We start from the raw sequence: 15,840 nt of genomic DNA, 5'->3' as shown, positions 1-15,840 counted from the left end.
CAACTAGAGTTAAGAATTCCGGGGTACTGGTTAGTTCATAGTGTTGTTCCACCTATAGGGTTGCAGTTTCCTTTAGCTCCTGGGGTACTTTCTCTAGCTCCTCAATTGGGGGCCCTGTGATCCATCCAATAGCTGACTGTGAGCATCCACTTCTGTGTTTGCTAGGCCCTGGTTGGGAATCTTGATGGGAGTTGTGGGGGAGGGAGAGAACGACAAGATTGCAGTTTAACGACGGCACAAATCAGGGCCACCCACAGACTTTTTTTTTCTTTTTCCTTTTTTTTTTTTTTTTTTTTTTTTTTTTTTTTTTTTTTTTTTTTTTTTTTTTTGCCCTTCTGCATTCCTTTCAGGTTAAAATTTTTTGAACGAACTACCCCATTTTTCTTCTCTGCACCAGGGCTACATCATAAAATTATTTGAAGTCAATCACTGTGTCTAATCTCAGTCACAACACAATTTACAAAGCAAATACTGCCAGATCAGGCGGCTCAGGTCTTCCTTTAATACCACTGCTCAGAGGATGAGGCAAAAGGATTGCAGGTTCCAGGCCAGGGCAGACTACACAGCAAGTTCCAGACCCTACTATGCTACAAGGGGAGAGCCCATCTCAAAAACCTAAAAAGCAAACGCATGCACTTCAAGTCACAGGCTTCCTGAAGGACACAGTGAGATGAGAGGCTGTTCTCATCCGGCTCCCACCTTCGTCTTTCATTAGCAAGGACAGTGGATTAGAGGCTTCTGACTCAGCATGCCACAAACCCGTGCTGCCCGGGACCCACTGGTCACGGATGACGCACAAACCCCTCCGCAGTGCACGCCCCGCCCCCAGCTTGGCGCCTCCGCCGCGCAGACTGGATCCATCTACGCGTGCGCACCAGGCGCTCCCGCGCAGGCACGGCCGCGGACAACCCGCCGCGGACGTTCCCCCGGGGTCCTCGCGCGCCGGAAGTCCTTGCGCTCGGCCTTTTCCGTCTGGACTGGAGGCAGGCGGCTGCGAGCGGCCGGCGTGCTCCGATCGGTCGGAGCTAACCGCTGCCAGGCGGGCTGCCGCGGCCCGGCGTACGCCCCAGTCGAGCGAAGATGGTGGGCCGGAACAGCGCCATCGCCGCGGGCGTGTGCGGTGCCCTCTTCATCGGGTACTGCATCTACTTCGACCGCAAAAGGCGGAGTGACCCCAACTTCAAGAACAGGCTTCGAGAACGTGAGTGGGCCCCGCGCGCCCCCGAGTGCTCCCCGGTGTCGCGCTCTTGCGGCCAGGGTCCCGCCTGTGCCCGCGGGCCTCCATCTTGGAGGCGACCTGGCTCCATCTTGCTGGCGGTGGAATGCATGCTGATTCGGGGGAGGGGTAGCACTTTTTTGCCTTTCCCCCGCTCTGTAATTCTGGGGGGTGGGGGGTGGGGGGTGGGAGACGGGTCTTTAGCTCAGGTTAAGGTGGTAATCCTCCAGTCTCAGGGTTCCACCTCGCCCAGCTCCGTTCCCTCCACTCAACTTGTGTTGAATACAGGGTCCTCCTGTGTAACTCAGGCTGTAACCCACGCTAGCCTCGACCTCGTGGCAGCCAGCACCACCACCACCTCCCCAGCCCCCCGCTTCAACCTAGTGCTGTGATAACAGGCACGAGCCTTTCCCTACAACAGTCACCGTTGAAAACAATCATTCTTTATGTGTGTTTACGACAGGGGACTGCTGCAATTGGTAGGTCGGCTTCGAACTCTTGGTGCCTCCTCTCATTGCTAGCTTTTCAGACGGGTGCCTACCCCGAAGGCGGTGGTGCTCTATTCAGCAAACCCGTCGACGGTGCTGCCCCAGCACTAGCACAGTGGGGTATCGTCCTTGCATTCTTAAACCCTCTTGGCGGCTTTGCTCTGGTGCTTCCAAGATATGAGTGAATGCTAGACAAAGTGCGGGGGAGTCCAAAGGGCTGCGCTCCTCACGTGGCTCAGTCTTATTTCATACCTGCGACATCTTCAGAGAGTTTTACCGGTGGGAAATTTTGGCACGCCTTGGGAAGTCATGGACATGTGATCCGCCCATGAATTTACAGAGACTCTTCATTTTTCAGTATATAGTCTGAAAGCACATTTGTTGGAATAATCTGGCCTTTTTTTTTTTGTTTCGCTTTCTTGGGGGGGGGGCGGTCAGCCAGTAACTCCACTCTCTCGTATTTGTAAATGAGATTTTGAATTTTTCGTAGTTATATATGGTCGGAGACTAATGAATTAGACGTACATCCATTACTACTCATTATAGGACTTCGAGGACTTTTTGAGCCCGTGGGCCCCAAGTAGCCTCATCGTTTTCTTCACGTGGGGAAATTTGGAGAGTGTGTTTTTGTCCGATGGCTAGGTAAAGTAATGTGAAGAATGCAGCTTGGATTTATAGACTGCGTTTTGGGGACCAGATTGCGTACTGACCAGCAGCATTCACTAAAAATCTCCTTAACTGTAAAGTACGGTGGTACAAGCTGCTGCTTGTTGGTTAGGTGGGATAAGTACTTGACCTAAGGAAGGCTCCATAAATGCGGGCTGTGAAGCGTGACTTTTGGGTCCACTAGTCTACTCAGTGTCTTGGGGCTGTGGGCCTACACATTGGGAGACAGCTAAGCAGGCTGATTGATTCCTTTGGAAAGCCTTGGTGGAAATCTTGAGAAAGTGGTTTTGGTTGAAGAAATCATAAGTTGTTTCAGGAAAATTATGGTGGTTTAAAACTTTTGAAGCCGGGCGTGTTGGAGCACGCCTTTAATCTCAGAGGCAGGTGGATTTCTGAGTTCGAGGCCAGTCTGGTCTACAAAGTGAGTTCCAGGACAGCCAGGGCTACGCAGAGAAACCCTGTTTCCAAAACAAACTTTTTAGGCAGGCTCACTCTGCAGACCTGTCTAGCCTGGAACCCAGAGATAAACCTGCTTCTGCCTCCCAAATGGTAGGATTAAAGGCGTGGCAATAATGCCTTGCAAGGGTGTTCTTTTCAAAATCATCTTTCCAGTATTAACTTTTGCCCTTCCTGTGATTGAAACCATGGCCTTCTGCAGCCTAGGTCTTCCACCTCTGCTCCTCCTTATGGCTTTCTGTGCTAGACTGCTTGTTTTCTCCTCTTGCCTTTAGTCAGAACCAGTTGATTTCAGTGACTTACTAACTGCAGCAGTGATAAGAAGGCAGAGGGAAGCCACACTTCAGAAGTCCTTGTTTTGGCAAATTTTTGCTACCAAGTAGCAGTAAATTCACAAGTCTCTAAACTATGTAGTTGGGTGATTCTTAAGAATTTGAATAATATGAATTTATTTGATGTACATGTACATCTGCAATGAAAGGATGGTGTTCTAAGCCGTTTTGTTTTTAATGAAAAGGGACTTAAATTTAGGATTTGAAATTAGGTTAGATGTCTTAATTCAGACTGACTTCATTACCCCCACCCCACCTCCATTGGTGTTCAGGCTTGATCTGAGGTTTCTAAATACTGTGCCCACCTTAGGTGGGCCTCATTTATATTGCACATTGTGAAGGATACTTCACTTAGGGATTACTAAATATGTGATTTGTTTTAAATAATGGCTTGCTTGGATTTGGAGTGGTTCTGAACTTAGGCTTTGCATGCTTTTGTTTTGAGACACGATCTCTAATCCTGGCTGTTCTTGAACTCAGAGATTCCCCTTGCCTCTCTCTCGTGTGCTGAGATTAAAGGCATTCACCTGGCGTACAGTTTGGTTTTGTTTTTTGTTTAATGGGTATAGCTGTTTAATCTTGGTAGATTTACAAGTGTCTCAGGCTTATATCAACACATAGCTAACTTTGCTAATTGGATGTGTGACTCTTTCAGCCTGTTTACCATTTGTGACTTTATTACAGAGGTAGTCTTATGAAACTGAAGGCAGAACGCTAGTCATCCTGCTAAAAATGAAACACATCGAGGATCTTATCTTTTTTTTTTTTTTTTTTTTTTTTGGTTTTTCAAGACAGGGTTTCTCTGTGTAGCCCTGGCTGTCCTGAAACTCACTCTGTAGACCAGGCTGGCCTCGAACTCAGAAATTCACCTGCCTCTGCCTACCAAGTGCTGGGATTAAAGGCGTGTGCCACCACGCCCGGCTAAGGATCTTATCTTTATCTTCTACGCCCATGCCCTGCATTGGGTAGATGGTTGTGGAAATTAAGTTCATTGCCTTTTATAATTTTCTCGAAATTCTGGTAAGTGTAAGGCTCTGGATATAAACCTGGCAGTGATCCCGATAAGCTAACAACTCTTTCTTAGGGCACACTGTTACAGAGCACCGAAGCCATTCTTATAAACTAACCAGCCCATAGTTAACAATTTCGGGAAGCATTCTGGGGCTCAGCCTCTTGCCCTTCTCTTTTGGTCAAATGTGTAAATACTGCTGGGACTAGTAGCCTGCCTGTAATCCCTGCACTTGGGAGCTGAAGCTGTAGGAACCTCAGTGCTGTTGTAAGCCAGCCTGAGTGTGTCACAGAGCTTGTCAATCAAATGTCTTACCTTTACAGAACCATTTGGCTTTAAGAAGGGATAGTTTTTGTTTTTTGTTTTTTTTAATAGTAATGCTGGAATCTGTATATTTCGGTAATAGTGGCTTAATTATTTTATTTAGAAAGGGGGCTTTGTTCTGCTGCTGCACAGCTGTTGGGACAGTCTCTGTCTTCTGAATTGTTGGACCTGGGGATGCAGAAGAAAAGAGAAAGATCCTACCTAGAAACACCAGTTCAGTCACCAGAGAGGCAGGGATTCTGGAGGCAGGAATGTTTTGTAGAATTAATGACGGTTGCAGCAATTAGATGTCTTGATCCTTATGATGATAGCCACGTTTTTAATTTATTTTTCTTGTAGGAAGAAAGAAACAGAAGCTTGCTAAGGAGAGAGCTGGGCTTTCCAAGGTAATGAAAATAGTCTTGTGTTTTTGCGTGTAGATTGCATGCTCTCCAGGCCTCCTGTGTTTTCCTTTGGTGGTGGTAAGAGCAAATATGTTAACTGGATAAGCAGCAAGATGAGTCTCCAGAGATGGACAGAAGAGTTAAAGTTCTCAGCTACTTAAAAATGGTTTTAAAAAATACAGCATTTGATTGGATTTTCCTTTCTTCCTTCCGACAGTAACCTTTAATCCTAGTTTGAGAAGCTCTGCCAGAGGCAGCCTGGGCAGCACAGTAGCAAAAGAACCACGTGTGTTAGTCCCACAGATCTTTAAGGTTTTTACACCTATGGACCAGAATTATATCAGGTTCTGACATTTAAAAAAAAAACAAATTTGTAGAATATAAATTTTCATTTTTTCTTTTCATAGGTCCCGAGTTTACAATTTTTAATGACTGTAGGTTTTTATCTACTTGATTAAAAATATTCAACTTTCCCTCTTGCTGACACTCTGGGTTTATAGATGAAGTATTGGATCACTAATAGTTCTTTTAGAAGCACACTCAGGCAGGCAAATGCTATTGATAAATGCTACACTTTTTTGATATTTTGAGCCAGCTGAGTGATAAGCATAGCTGGCGGGATACGTGTGGTTCTAGTGAACTGAAGCTGGGATCACTTGGTTTTTCCAGTGTGTCCAGACTGCCTTTCCACCATGTGGGATGTGATGAGGAGACAACTTAGGATTTCTGTACTTGTGAGTCTGACAGGAAGTGTATTATTTAGAATTTTAGAGGTAGAAAGGGGGTTTGTGTGTGCTGGGCAAACTTTGTACCTCTAAGCCATACCCAGGCCAGCCTATAAGATCCCGGCAAGAAGAGGACTGGTGATCTAGCTTAGTGGTAGAGTGCTTTTCTAGTATGCAAGGGGTCAGCCCCAAGCACCACCAATAAGTTTTGCATCTGTGTGAAATATTGTTAAAAGAGTGAATGGATGATAGTTTAATAGTTTATAATGGCAACAAAATAGCATTGTATAGATGATAGAGATGTATAGGTAATATAAAGGCTTGTATAGATGTATAAACTGCAGATATTTGTCCGCTTTAGCTTTCTTTAGGTTTTCTTGATTTAGGAGTTTTGCTCCTAGAACGAACTCATTTTTAGTGGTTTTCTGTAGGTTGCTGTATCCTCCTCAGCTTAGTTTCTGTATGTTTCATTTCCAGTTACCTGATTTAAAAGATGCTGAAGCAGTTCAGAAGTTCTTCCTTGAGGAGATCCAGCTTGGTGAAGAGTTACTAGCACAAGGTAATGGTCATTTCAGGACAACAAACACTCAGGTGGCTCTGGGTACTTCACACTGAGGCTGGCTCCAGAAAGACAGACTGGGTTGCTGTTGCCAGGCTCTGTGATTGAAGTGACTTTTAGAGTCACTTGTTCTGACATAGGATGTGGAGGATAGGTAACATTTGAGTGAACTCGGAAGAGAACTTCATTTTTGCAGAGATGACTCTCAAGTCATTCAGGGTGTTTGGGTGTCTCCATAGTGCAGAATAAATAGTAACAGCGAATATGGCTGAACCTGCCAACACTCACCTAGTCCAGGTTATTCCAAGGTTGTAGGAAGGAGTGGCTAATAAGCCTAAAAACAAAGTTGATTTGCCTAATCAGAGTCACAGTATATTAGCAAGATTCATAGAATGAATTCATAGAACGTTTGTGTATCTGAAGGATTTATTACAGTAGCTTATTGGTGTCTGACTAGTCCCAACAGTGGCTATCTCCTAACTGCTCCTAGAGAGCTTTGACACTTTCCGTTTTCCGTCAGCACTGAAAGTATGTTTTAACACCATCAAAGGGGTGGCTTGGGATAGATGAGCTTGTCAGTGAGAGTGAGGGCATGCAAGCAGAAAAGCACAACTCTCTTTTTTGTTCTGGGTGGCCTCCAGAAGGTAAGGCCTGAACTTGGGGGGCTCTGACCTAAACAAGTCCAAACAAGAAAAATACCTCATTGATGACTCAGCTGCTCGGGTGTTCAGTTACTTTCAAATGTAACCAAGGTGACAACCAGTATTCACCACCACACCAGGTACCGCTAGCTCTTCAGATTTTTTTTTTTGTTTTTTGGGTTGTTTGTTTGTTTGTTTGTTTGTTTTTTTCAAGACAAGGTTTCTCTGTGTAGCCCTGGCTGGCCTGGAACTTACTCTGTAGACCAGGCTGGCCTCAAACTCAGAAATCCGCCTGCCTCTGCCTCCCAAGTGCTGGGATTCAAGGCGTGCGCCACCACGCCCGGCTGGCTCTTCAGATCAGATCAGTTATGTGATCCAGATTTTAGATAAGTACTTTGGCCTCATTTACTTGTATTGAAAGGTGATTTTGTTTGGTTTTACTTTTCTAGAATTGGGCAGCATTTTGTTTCATACAATAGTTTTGAAGTTGTTGCTATCATTAATAAAATTGGAATTGTGTCTATGGACAGTGGTAGCACATACCTTTAAGCCCAGCACTTGAGGGAGAAGCAGGTGGCTTTCTGAGTTCGAGGCCAGCTAGGGCTACATAGAGAAACCCTGTTTGGAGAAACAAAACAAAAATTGGCATTGTGTTGTTCTTGGGTTTTTTTCCCTCAGATTCAGATGGAGTTGAACTTCATGTATAATGTGTATTTATTTGTGTTCTGTTTGTTTTATGAGGAAAGTTTATGGTCAACTTTACCCTTTTAAAAATAAATTTTGGGGGCTGGAGAGATGGCTCAGTGGGTAAGAGCACCCGACTGCTCTTCCGAAGGTCCAGAGTTCAAATCCCAGCAACCACATGGTGGCTCACAACCATCTGTAATGAGATCTGGCGCCCTCTTCTGGAGTGTCTGAAGACAGCTTATAATCAATAAATAAATCTTTAAAAAAAAAATAAATAAATTTTGTGGGCTGGAAAGGTGGTACAATGGTTAGAGCACTGGCTGCTCTTGGGAGAAGGACACAGGGTCAATTCCCAGCAGCCACCTGGTGGCTCTCAGCTGTCTGTAACTTTAGTTATAGGGCATTCAGCATCCTTACACAGACATGAACACAGGCAAAACATCAAAGCACATAAACTTTAAAAATTGTACGTGTGAATTGCTAAGTGGAGGTTAGAGGGAAGTCTTGCAAATGTTTCTCTTCCACCTTTATGTGAGTCTGGGGATTGAAGTAAGGTATCCATCCACCTTGACTTGCTGAGCCACCTCACTGACGCACCCCCCCACCCCCACCCTCCCACCTCCTTATTTATTTTTATGCTTCTTTCCGAAGAGAAAGTTTCTCATTGAGTTTGTTCAGTTGATTTCATCAAGAGTTGGAGGTAGTTCTTATATTCAAACAACTAGCAAAACTTTTAATTCCCATGCTTTTCCTAGATTAAGAACAATTGAGAAGAACTAATCAGAAAGTGTTAAGTGCTGGAAATAGATGCCATCAGGAAGCTTTTCCAAGCATTCCATTTTCAGGAATGCCAAGGGCCAGCCAGGCATTGTGTGTTCTCAGAACCAGTTCATCAGCACTGTTGGTTCAGCAGAAAAGATGACTGTTGCCAGTGCAGGTTCAGCAGAGACCTGGTGTCTTCTGCATCAGTTCCTGGCCCTCAGCGGGTTGGTTCTTCTGTGGCCATCCTATCTCCTTGGTACCCCAGAAAAGGAGCTAGGCATGTATGTCACAGTAAGGGCTGCCCAAAACCAGATGACAGTCAGGTGGTGTCTGATTTGTATAATGGGATTAGACGTAATTCCCACAGTGACAGCAGAGATTTGGCTATTTCTGACCAAGCTTTCCAGGCTGTGAAAGCTGTGGATGCTGGTGCCTGTCTTTGCACAGCTGTCAGTTGAAGTGTGCTCATTGCCATGGGTGCAAGGAAATTCTGTACCAAGTTTTTACTTTCTAGTGATTTGGACTAGGACCAATTATTTGGTGACAAAATCTTGATGGCTTCAGATAACATGCAGTTGTGTGTGTCTGGCAGGTGACTACGAGAAGGGTGTGGACCACCTGACAAATGCCATTGCTGTGTGTGGACAGCCTCAGCAGCTGCTGCAGGTGTTACAGCAGACTCTTCCACCACCAGTGTTCCAGATGCTCCTGACCAAGCTTCCAACCATTAGTCAGGTAAGGAGGCGAAGTGCTTCAGAGTGACACACGAGTTTATTAAGAACTCCATGCTTAGGGGCAGGTTTGCCGAGCATGGAATGTTGGATATGCCAGTCCTGTACTAGCCTAAGGTTAGTGCTTGTCAGATGTGAGTCAGAAGTGTAGGTGCTCTTGTCAACTAGAAGACCTTTACGTTTGAGTCCCCAAATTTGGCCTGCTCAGCTGCTTAGGTGGCCTGGCAGGGGATACAGAAGTCAAGACTGCATAGCCTGGACTATCCTCTGTCAGGCTTGGTGTTGTCTGCCACTTTTTCCTGCTGTGGGCTTTGAATTTTGTGCTGTTTGACTGTATCACCATATTTCTACTTGAAAGTTCAAGGTGCATGTTTCAAATGATGAATGTAGTTGAGTATATAGCCCATGCCTGTAATCCCATCACTGCAGGGGCAGAGAGAGGAGGGTGGGTCACTAAGCCAGGACTGCTTAATGAGTTCTTGTCTCAAAACATAAGGTACAAATTGACTAGACATTCACTACAGTGAATTCTTTCTGAGGAGTCCAAATGAATCTCAGAAGGGCTACTGCATGATATATAGTTAAGAATTAGCAAGTAAGTTCTCATAAAACTTAAGTAATTTGTTAGTTTTTTCACTCATGGTATTCTGTCTTCCTTGTGTTAGGCAAAGGCTTTACCACTGAGCCACGTTCCTAGCTCCGTTATACTCAGCTAGAATGTAAGAGGCCTGGGGAAAAATTAAATTCCCCCCAGAGATTTGAGGAAGACTTAGAAAAACAAGAACTTGAACTTGAACTAAATCTTTTTTTTTTTCTTAGATTTATTTATTATATACAGGGTGTTTTGCCTGCATATATGCTTGCATGCCAGAAGAGGGCACCAGATCTTCTTACAGATGGTTGTGAGCCACCATGTGGTTGCTGGGAGTTGAACTCAGAACCTCTGGAAGAACAATCAGTACTTTAACCTCTGAGCCATCTCCAGCCCGAGCTAAATCTTTCAAAGTTAGATTAAAATGGTTCAGTTCTGTTCATGCCTCAATTGATGCTATGTGCTGTTAAAGGGATAGCTGACTCTGCCTGTACTGTGTTGCTATAATCAAAATCCCAGGAATGAATAAGAACAGATTATTTGCCTGCTGTGTCTATATGTGACTAGGAGTCACCTGGCTGTGTGACAGAATCAGAAAGAGAACCAGCCATGTGCAATCAAGAGCTGGGAGTTGTTCAGAAACTGATCCAGTTGGAGAGTGGTACTGTCTTAGGGTTTCACTGCTGTGAACAGACACCATGGCCAAGGCAACCCTTAATATTTAATTTGGCCTAGCTTATAGGTTCAGTTATTAGTATCAAGATGGGAGCATGGAAGGATCCAGGCAGCCATGGGCTGGCTTCCAGGCAGCTAGCATGAGGGTCTTAAAGCCCACACAGTCAGTGACACCCTTACTCCACAAGGCCACACCTCCTAATAGTGCCACTCCCTGGGCCAAGCATATACAAACCACCACTGGTACCTGAGCTTCCAGTACAGGGAAGCTTTGTTAAGAACAAAGCATGTAAATTACACACAGATTTTGCTGGATGTTAATTTTGGCATGCAGTATTCCCTTTGTGATGGTTGCCGGCTGGAAAGGGAAATTATGAAGCATAGACCACTTTGTAAGGGCTCTCATAGATGAGCAGCATTGTGTCATGTGTTTGAATTTTCATATGGAACTAAACTTTGTATGGTCATACCCCTCCCTCACCACCACCACTACCAATCTGACCCCGTCTCCTATGCTCAGCGTCTCTAGTGCTGAGGTTTGAGGTATGTGTCACCATGCCCAGCTGATCTCACCACCACCACTACCAATCTGACCCCCTCTCCTATGCTAGCGTCTCTAGTGCTGAGGTTTGAGGTATGTGTCACCACGCCCAGCTGATCTTTGTCTTCTGAGATAGTAATATGAAGTATGGGATCTATGTCAAAATGGGGGAATTTTATTTAGCAAGAATTGTTTCCTTGAATATGAAGAACAATTTAAGTTAAAATTAAGACACTTCTCAAAATTTATTTTCTTTTTCTTTCAGAGAATTGTAAGTGCTCAGAGCTTGGCTGAAGATGATGTGGAATGAGCCAGATACCAACAAGATAAAATCTCAGTAAAATAATTTAACAGTTAGCTTGGAAGCTGGTCAGCTCTGGGGGAATAAGGGCAAATTGTGCTGTCGTGAACTGTCCCACACTGACATCTGCCAAAGCGAATATGAACTTTGGTAGATCCATTGTCTGTTCTATTTATTTTTCCAGTGAAAAGTATTTTGATAGAGCTTTTCATTTTATAAATACACTGAGTTAACCAAAATATCATGGATTTCCGTTTGTTCTTAAGACATGCAATTCAAATGTAAATACAGTAGAGTATTACTTAGTAGAAACTCGTGGTGATTTTAAGATTGGAAAAGAATCCGAGGAAGAGTTGAATAACGCACACTCTAAAGACCAGAACATTTTATTGTATGTTGTAAAATTGGGTAGAAATTTGTGTTTGTGAAAACTGAGCATTAAAACCTTACAGAGACCGTTTCTCATTTACTTAAGAAAATGTGTGGTGTGTTGTCTGTTGTTAATTCCATTCCCTCCATGTGTTTCCTTAAAAGCTTCTGTCTCCATTAGTGGCTTCCTGTGCTCTGGGCACTTAACTCCTAATCTTTCAAACACGGGGATGCAAACAGCACAGGGATTAGACCTGTGTGCACCCTGACCTGGAGGGTGAGCTTTGCCTGCTGTCTGCTCGGTTGGCTCTTTATACAGACTGAGGCTCGGTCTGCCCGTCTCTGCGGTGTTCCATCTCAGCATTAGGTCAGTTGGTTCTGTTGAGTGTCTTCAGGTCTGTCTCCAGCTGGTGATTATTTCAGAATAACCAGACCTTGTACTTGTTTATATTCTGAATTTGCATGTTTGCCTGACTTAGTATTTCTCAATTAAAACCTCTTAAGTGGAGTAATTTCTTTGTCAGTTGCTACTGATGTGATTCTGTTACTGTTGTGTAAATTAACCAGAAACTCATCCTTAAGGAAGCTGGGGTGGTCTTCTTGTGCAAGTGTTTTTGCTTTTAACAGAATTATCTCTTCAGTTCTACTATGGATTGATTAATTTATCTTACAGTGACAGTGGCGTGCCACCTTGACTGGAGATCTTGTGGTCTGCTACTATCTGTTCACCAAGCAGCATTCTCACAGGACAGCTCACTTACATCAGTGCTGTAGACTTGTTCTTGGCTGTCCTCACCTGTGCTGGGTCAGTGTAGTGGGAAGAATCTGGAAATGGAGGTTTTAGTTAGCTTCTGCCTGTTTGGTGTTTGGATAACAGCTTTGGACAACTCCATTCACTCAAGAGCCTTTCTCTAATGTTTGCTGGTGGGATGCCAGACATGGAGAGGCACACATTTGAGACCTCTTCCATGAGTCCTAGGCCTTTTGATCCCGAGTCCTTAAACATTACGTTCTTGGTAGGTAATACATGTTTTGGGGAATGATGCTACAAACATGCCGGTTGCATTTTGCTGGTAGAATCTTTAGTCCCAAGCTTCATAATGGTGACTTGTCGGAGATTGACATCACTGTAGAGTCCTATGTCAGCCCAGATGTGGAGAAGACCACATGGCACTGCTTACAGAGGTAATCTGCAGTGCACTGGATGCCCTGGGCCCTGAAGTTGCAGAGGTGGAGATGCTGTTTTACTTTGAGGCTGATTAAGCCAAGTCTGTTTACATGCAGGACAGATGTGGGGCTTTGGCACTGTCACTTGTGAACACTAGATGCTTGTTTTGGTTACAACTATTTTCCTTCACAAAACAAATGTTGCACCCCAGCTCACCTGAAGTTAAATAGAAGGAAGCAGAAAGCGTTGGTGCTAGTCAGTAAGGCCAGAAGGCAAGATTAACACCCAACAAAGATAAAAGCAGTTTTAAGTGTTGCCGTGGGAAGTCTGGAGAGGGAATACATGTTAGGGCATGTTGGCATGCTGCCTTGGGTGCCACTGTCTTAACTGAAAACATTTTAGCCAGCTGCCTGAAAAGATGTAAACAGCCCCAGTAGTGTAATGTGCACACTTTGAGGCAAAGTCCAGGTGCTGTGTTCCTGCATCTCCGTCCAGCAGGTTAGGTGTGCATACCACCGTGCACCCGCATCTGTGACCTTGAACCAGCCTGCAAACCAGAGTGCTGATGCACTGTCGTGGAAGTGGTGTGGCTGGTGCGTGACAAATCCATTCTTCTCACGTCAGAAAATGAAGTGTTCATTGCCTGTGCCTCAGCTGTATTAAAGGGATTGGAGAACATCTGGCTTGGTGTGTGTTTGCAGAACTGAATGCTGTTGATTTTGGTGACTACCTTAGGACACCGCATTTTAGGTTAGCGCCCAAAGGCCCTCTCCCATCTCACCCCTTTAGTAAACAAAAGCCTGTTTACTACCCGATTTCCAGTATGGAAAGTATTTTAGGTTCCAAGTTAGGCCCTTCTTCCTTGATCCCAGGAGGTGAGAGACTAGCAGTGTCTGCGGTGGATTTGGTGTCTGGGATGTGACTTCTAAGTGGGTGATGTGGCGACCAATAGGAAAGGGAGAGACTTGATAACAGTGACTCAGCACTTTTGAAATGTTCAAGATTTTAAATTTGTTACAATCCACAGTTACACTAAGCAGTTTCCACATTTTGGGAATAAGGTAATTTTACCCTTACCCAATCAATACAAGACAGGTTACCCTCTCCCCTGTGTGTGTAAGAGACAACTAAAAAGCTACAATTGAAGGCTTTGGAGAATTAACCATTTAAAGTGCTTTTACTACCTTAGCCTACCCACAGGGAGGCTACATGCAAAAGCTGCCCAAGTCAAATAGTTTTGCCAAGTAGTAAGGGGCTGGAAGGTGAAAAGTTGACCCTAGAGAATGCTCCAGCTACCCTTTGGGGCAGGTGGCCCTGGCCCCTGTGTGCAGGTGTGCCTGCAGTAGGCATTGTGGAGACAGGGGTGTGTGTGTGGGCGGGTGACTGCTGTACTTGACTGAAGTGTAAGAAGCTTTGGTAAGGATTTGACCTCTAGCAGTCTAGAGGTTTCTGCACTTACCACAGTGACACAGAGAGTCCCTACAGGACTGACTAGGATCAGCACATCCTGTGCTGTTGAAGCTGCCCACATCCCATTCCTCAAGTTCCTCTCTCTCGCTGTCAATCAGGGCTCTACTGACAGCAGACCATTCCCTCACCCCCTTTCAGTTTCCTTGATGTGACTTACCTCTTTTTGTTTATTTCTTTTGAGACAGGGTTTTTCTGTGTATTTCTAGCTGTCCTGGAATTGTTCTGTAGACTAGGCTGGCCTGAAAGTTGCCTCCTGCCTCCACCCCCCTCCCGACCCCCCAAACCCTGGGTTTAAAGGTATGCACCACGACTAACTGTTGAGGCTCAGTCTCCTAAGAGCTGTGATTTCTGGAATGTATCAGTATGCCCATTTTAGGACCCACCTTTTGGATTAAGGAATATCGCACGAATTAGTGCATAGTCTTAGTAGAACAGCTCCCTTCTGACTCTGCTTATCACTGATAAGGAAGACGTTAAGGCTGGATTTTGAGTTTGAGACCAGTGTTGGGCACACAGTTCTAAGGACGCCGTGGAGACTGGAAAGTTCAGGATTTGAATTAGGACGGGTAAACTGACAAGATTAAAATCATGGGGGGTGGGGGCTGGGAAGTTTTTTGTTTTATACTTTTCATATATCTTAGGCTGGCCTTGAACTCTTGATCTTCATGTCTTAATCCATGGAGAACTGGATTTACAGGTCTGCTATGCCTAGCTACTTAGTTATTTAGGACAGGGTCTCACTATGTAGCTTTAGCTGGCCCAGAACTCAGAGATCCAGCTGCCTTCGTTTTCCAGCCCTCACAATAACAAACAGGGACTCAGTTGTTCCCACCTTCATTCCTCAGTAGTGTTAGTATCAGGATTAGATCCTATCAGAGTGATGATGGATGCTCTAATTCCCAAGTGCTGGGACCACAGGCATTTGCCTCCGTGTTTGCTTTTCAAGAGTTTTTATTTACGTTTCTGACTTGAATTTCATAGGAAACTGTTGGAAAGTTTTAGCTTGGTGTTAAGGCAGAGTTTCCAGCACTTTCTGAAATGACCCTAAACACTGCTTCCATGTTATACTGTGTTTATGTAAAGCAGTGTTTTCTGCATCAACTATGAAGTTGAAATAGCCAGCTCTAAATAATGCTGACGGCACTCTGCAGCTTACAGGATCTAATGCTCACCCAAAATTGTTATGTAAAAAGCACACCCATTTCTTCTTCCATATGCACCTTGGCATTTCAAATAAACACCTTTATGATTTATTACTGATAATTTGTCTTTCTATTTCATAGACTCTCAGTACATGGTCATGTAAAAATTTCTTGGGTGAAGGGGTTGGCCAGTGGGAAAAGTTGAAGTCCTGGTTTAAACAGCCATATAAAAGCAACTCACACTGGCAGATTTGCTCAGCTCTTTCCTGTCTGCCACTTGTTCCGCTGCAGTCCTGAATCCACAGCCTGGCTGGAATGCAGTCTTCTGACACCCACTTCCTCACCTCCAGTTAAACTTACTGACATTCACAGACCTTGAGCTGTATTTAAAACATTGAAAGTCTGCAGAGTGCAAAATCTTCACAGGCCAGATAGCAGCACCCTTGGTCATTCTGCTTAGCGGGTATGGTGGTATGCAGCTGTAATCCCTTGACTAAGACTGAGGCTGGAGGATTGCCCCAAGTTTGAGGCCAGCCAGGGCTATACAGTAAAGCTGCTTGTCCCAGTAACGTAAGAAAGGTTCACATTAGACCACTGGAATCC

The 15,840-nt window shown here is 44.7% G+C and overlaps 1 protein-coding gene and 1 non-coding gene across 2 annotated transcripts; both read left to right on the top strand.

The window, feature by feature from the left end:
- The first annotated feature begins 894 nt into the window (after nucleotides 1-894).
- Tomm20 (translocase of outer mitochondrial membrane 20) lies at nucleotides 895-15,348 on the top strand. The gene is made up of 5 exons (XM_021170680.2): nucleotides 895-1,201; nucleotides 4,831-4,877; nucleotides 6,077-6,158; nucleotides 8,841-8,983; nucleotides 11,053-15,348. The coding sequence occupies exons 1-5, from the start codon at nucleotides 1,081-1,083 to the stop codon at nucleotides 11,095-11,097; spliced, it is 438 nt and encodes a 145-aa protein (XP_021026339.1). The 5' UTR covers nucleotides 895-1,080; the 3' UTR covers nucleotides 11,098-15,348.
- LOC115031791 lies at nucleotides 1,834-1,967 on the top strand. The gene has a single exon (XR_003837453.1). It is a non-coding gene; the product is annotated as a small nucleolar RNA SNORA14 (small nucleolar RNA).
- Nucleotides 15,349-15,840: the final 492 nt, after the last annotated feature.

The sequence above is a fragment of the Mus caroli genome, chromosome 8, assembly GCF_900094665.2.
Source record: "Mus caroli chromosome 8, CAROLI_EIJ_v1.1, whole genome shotgun sequence".
In the NCBI taxonomy this organism is placed as follows: domain Eukaryota; kingdom Metazoa; phylum Chordata; class Mammalia; order Rodentia; family Muridae; genus Mus; species Mus caroli.
This window is presented reverse-complemented; position numbering and strand designations above follow the sequence as displayed.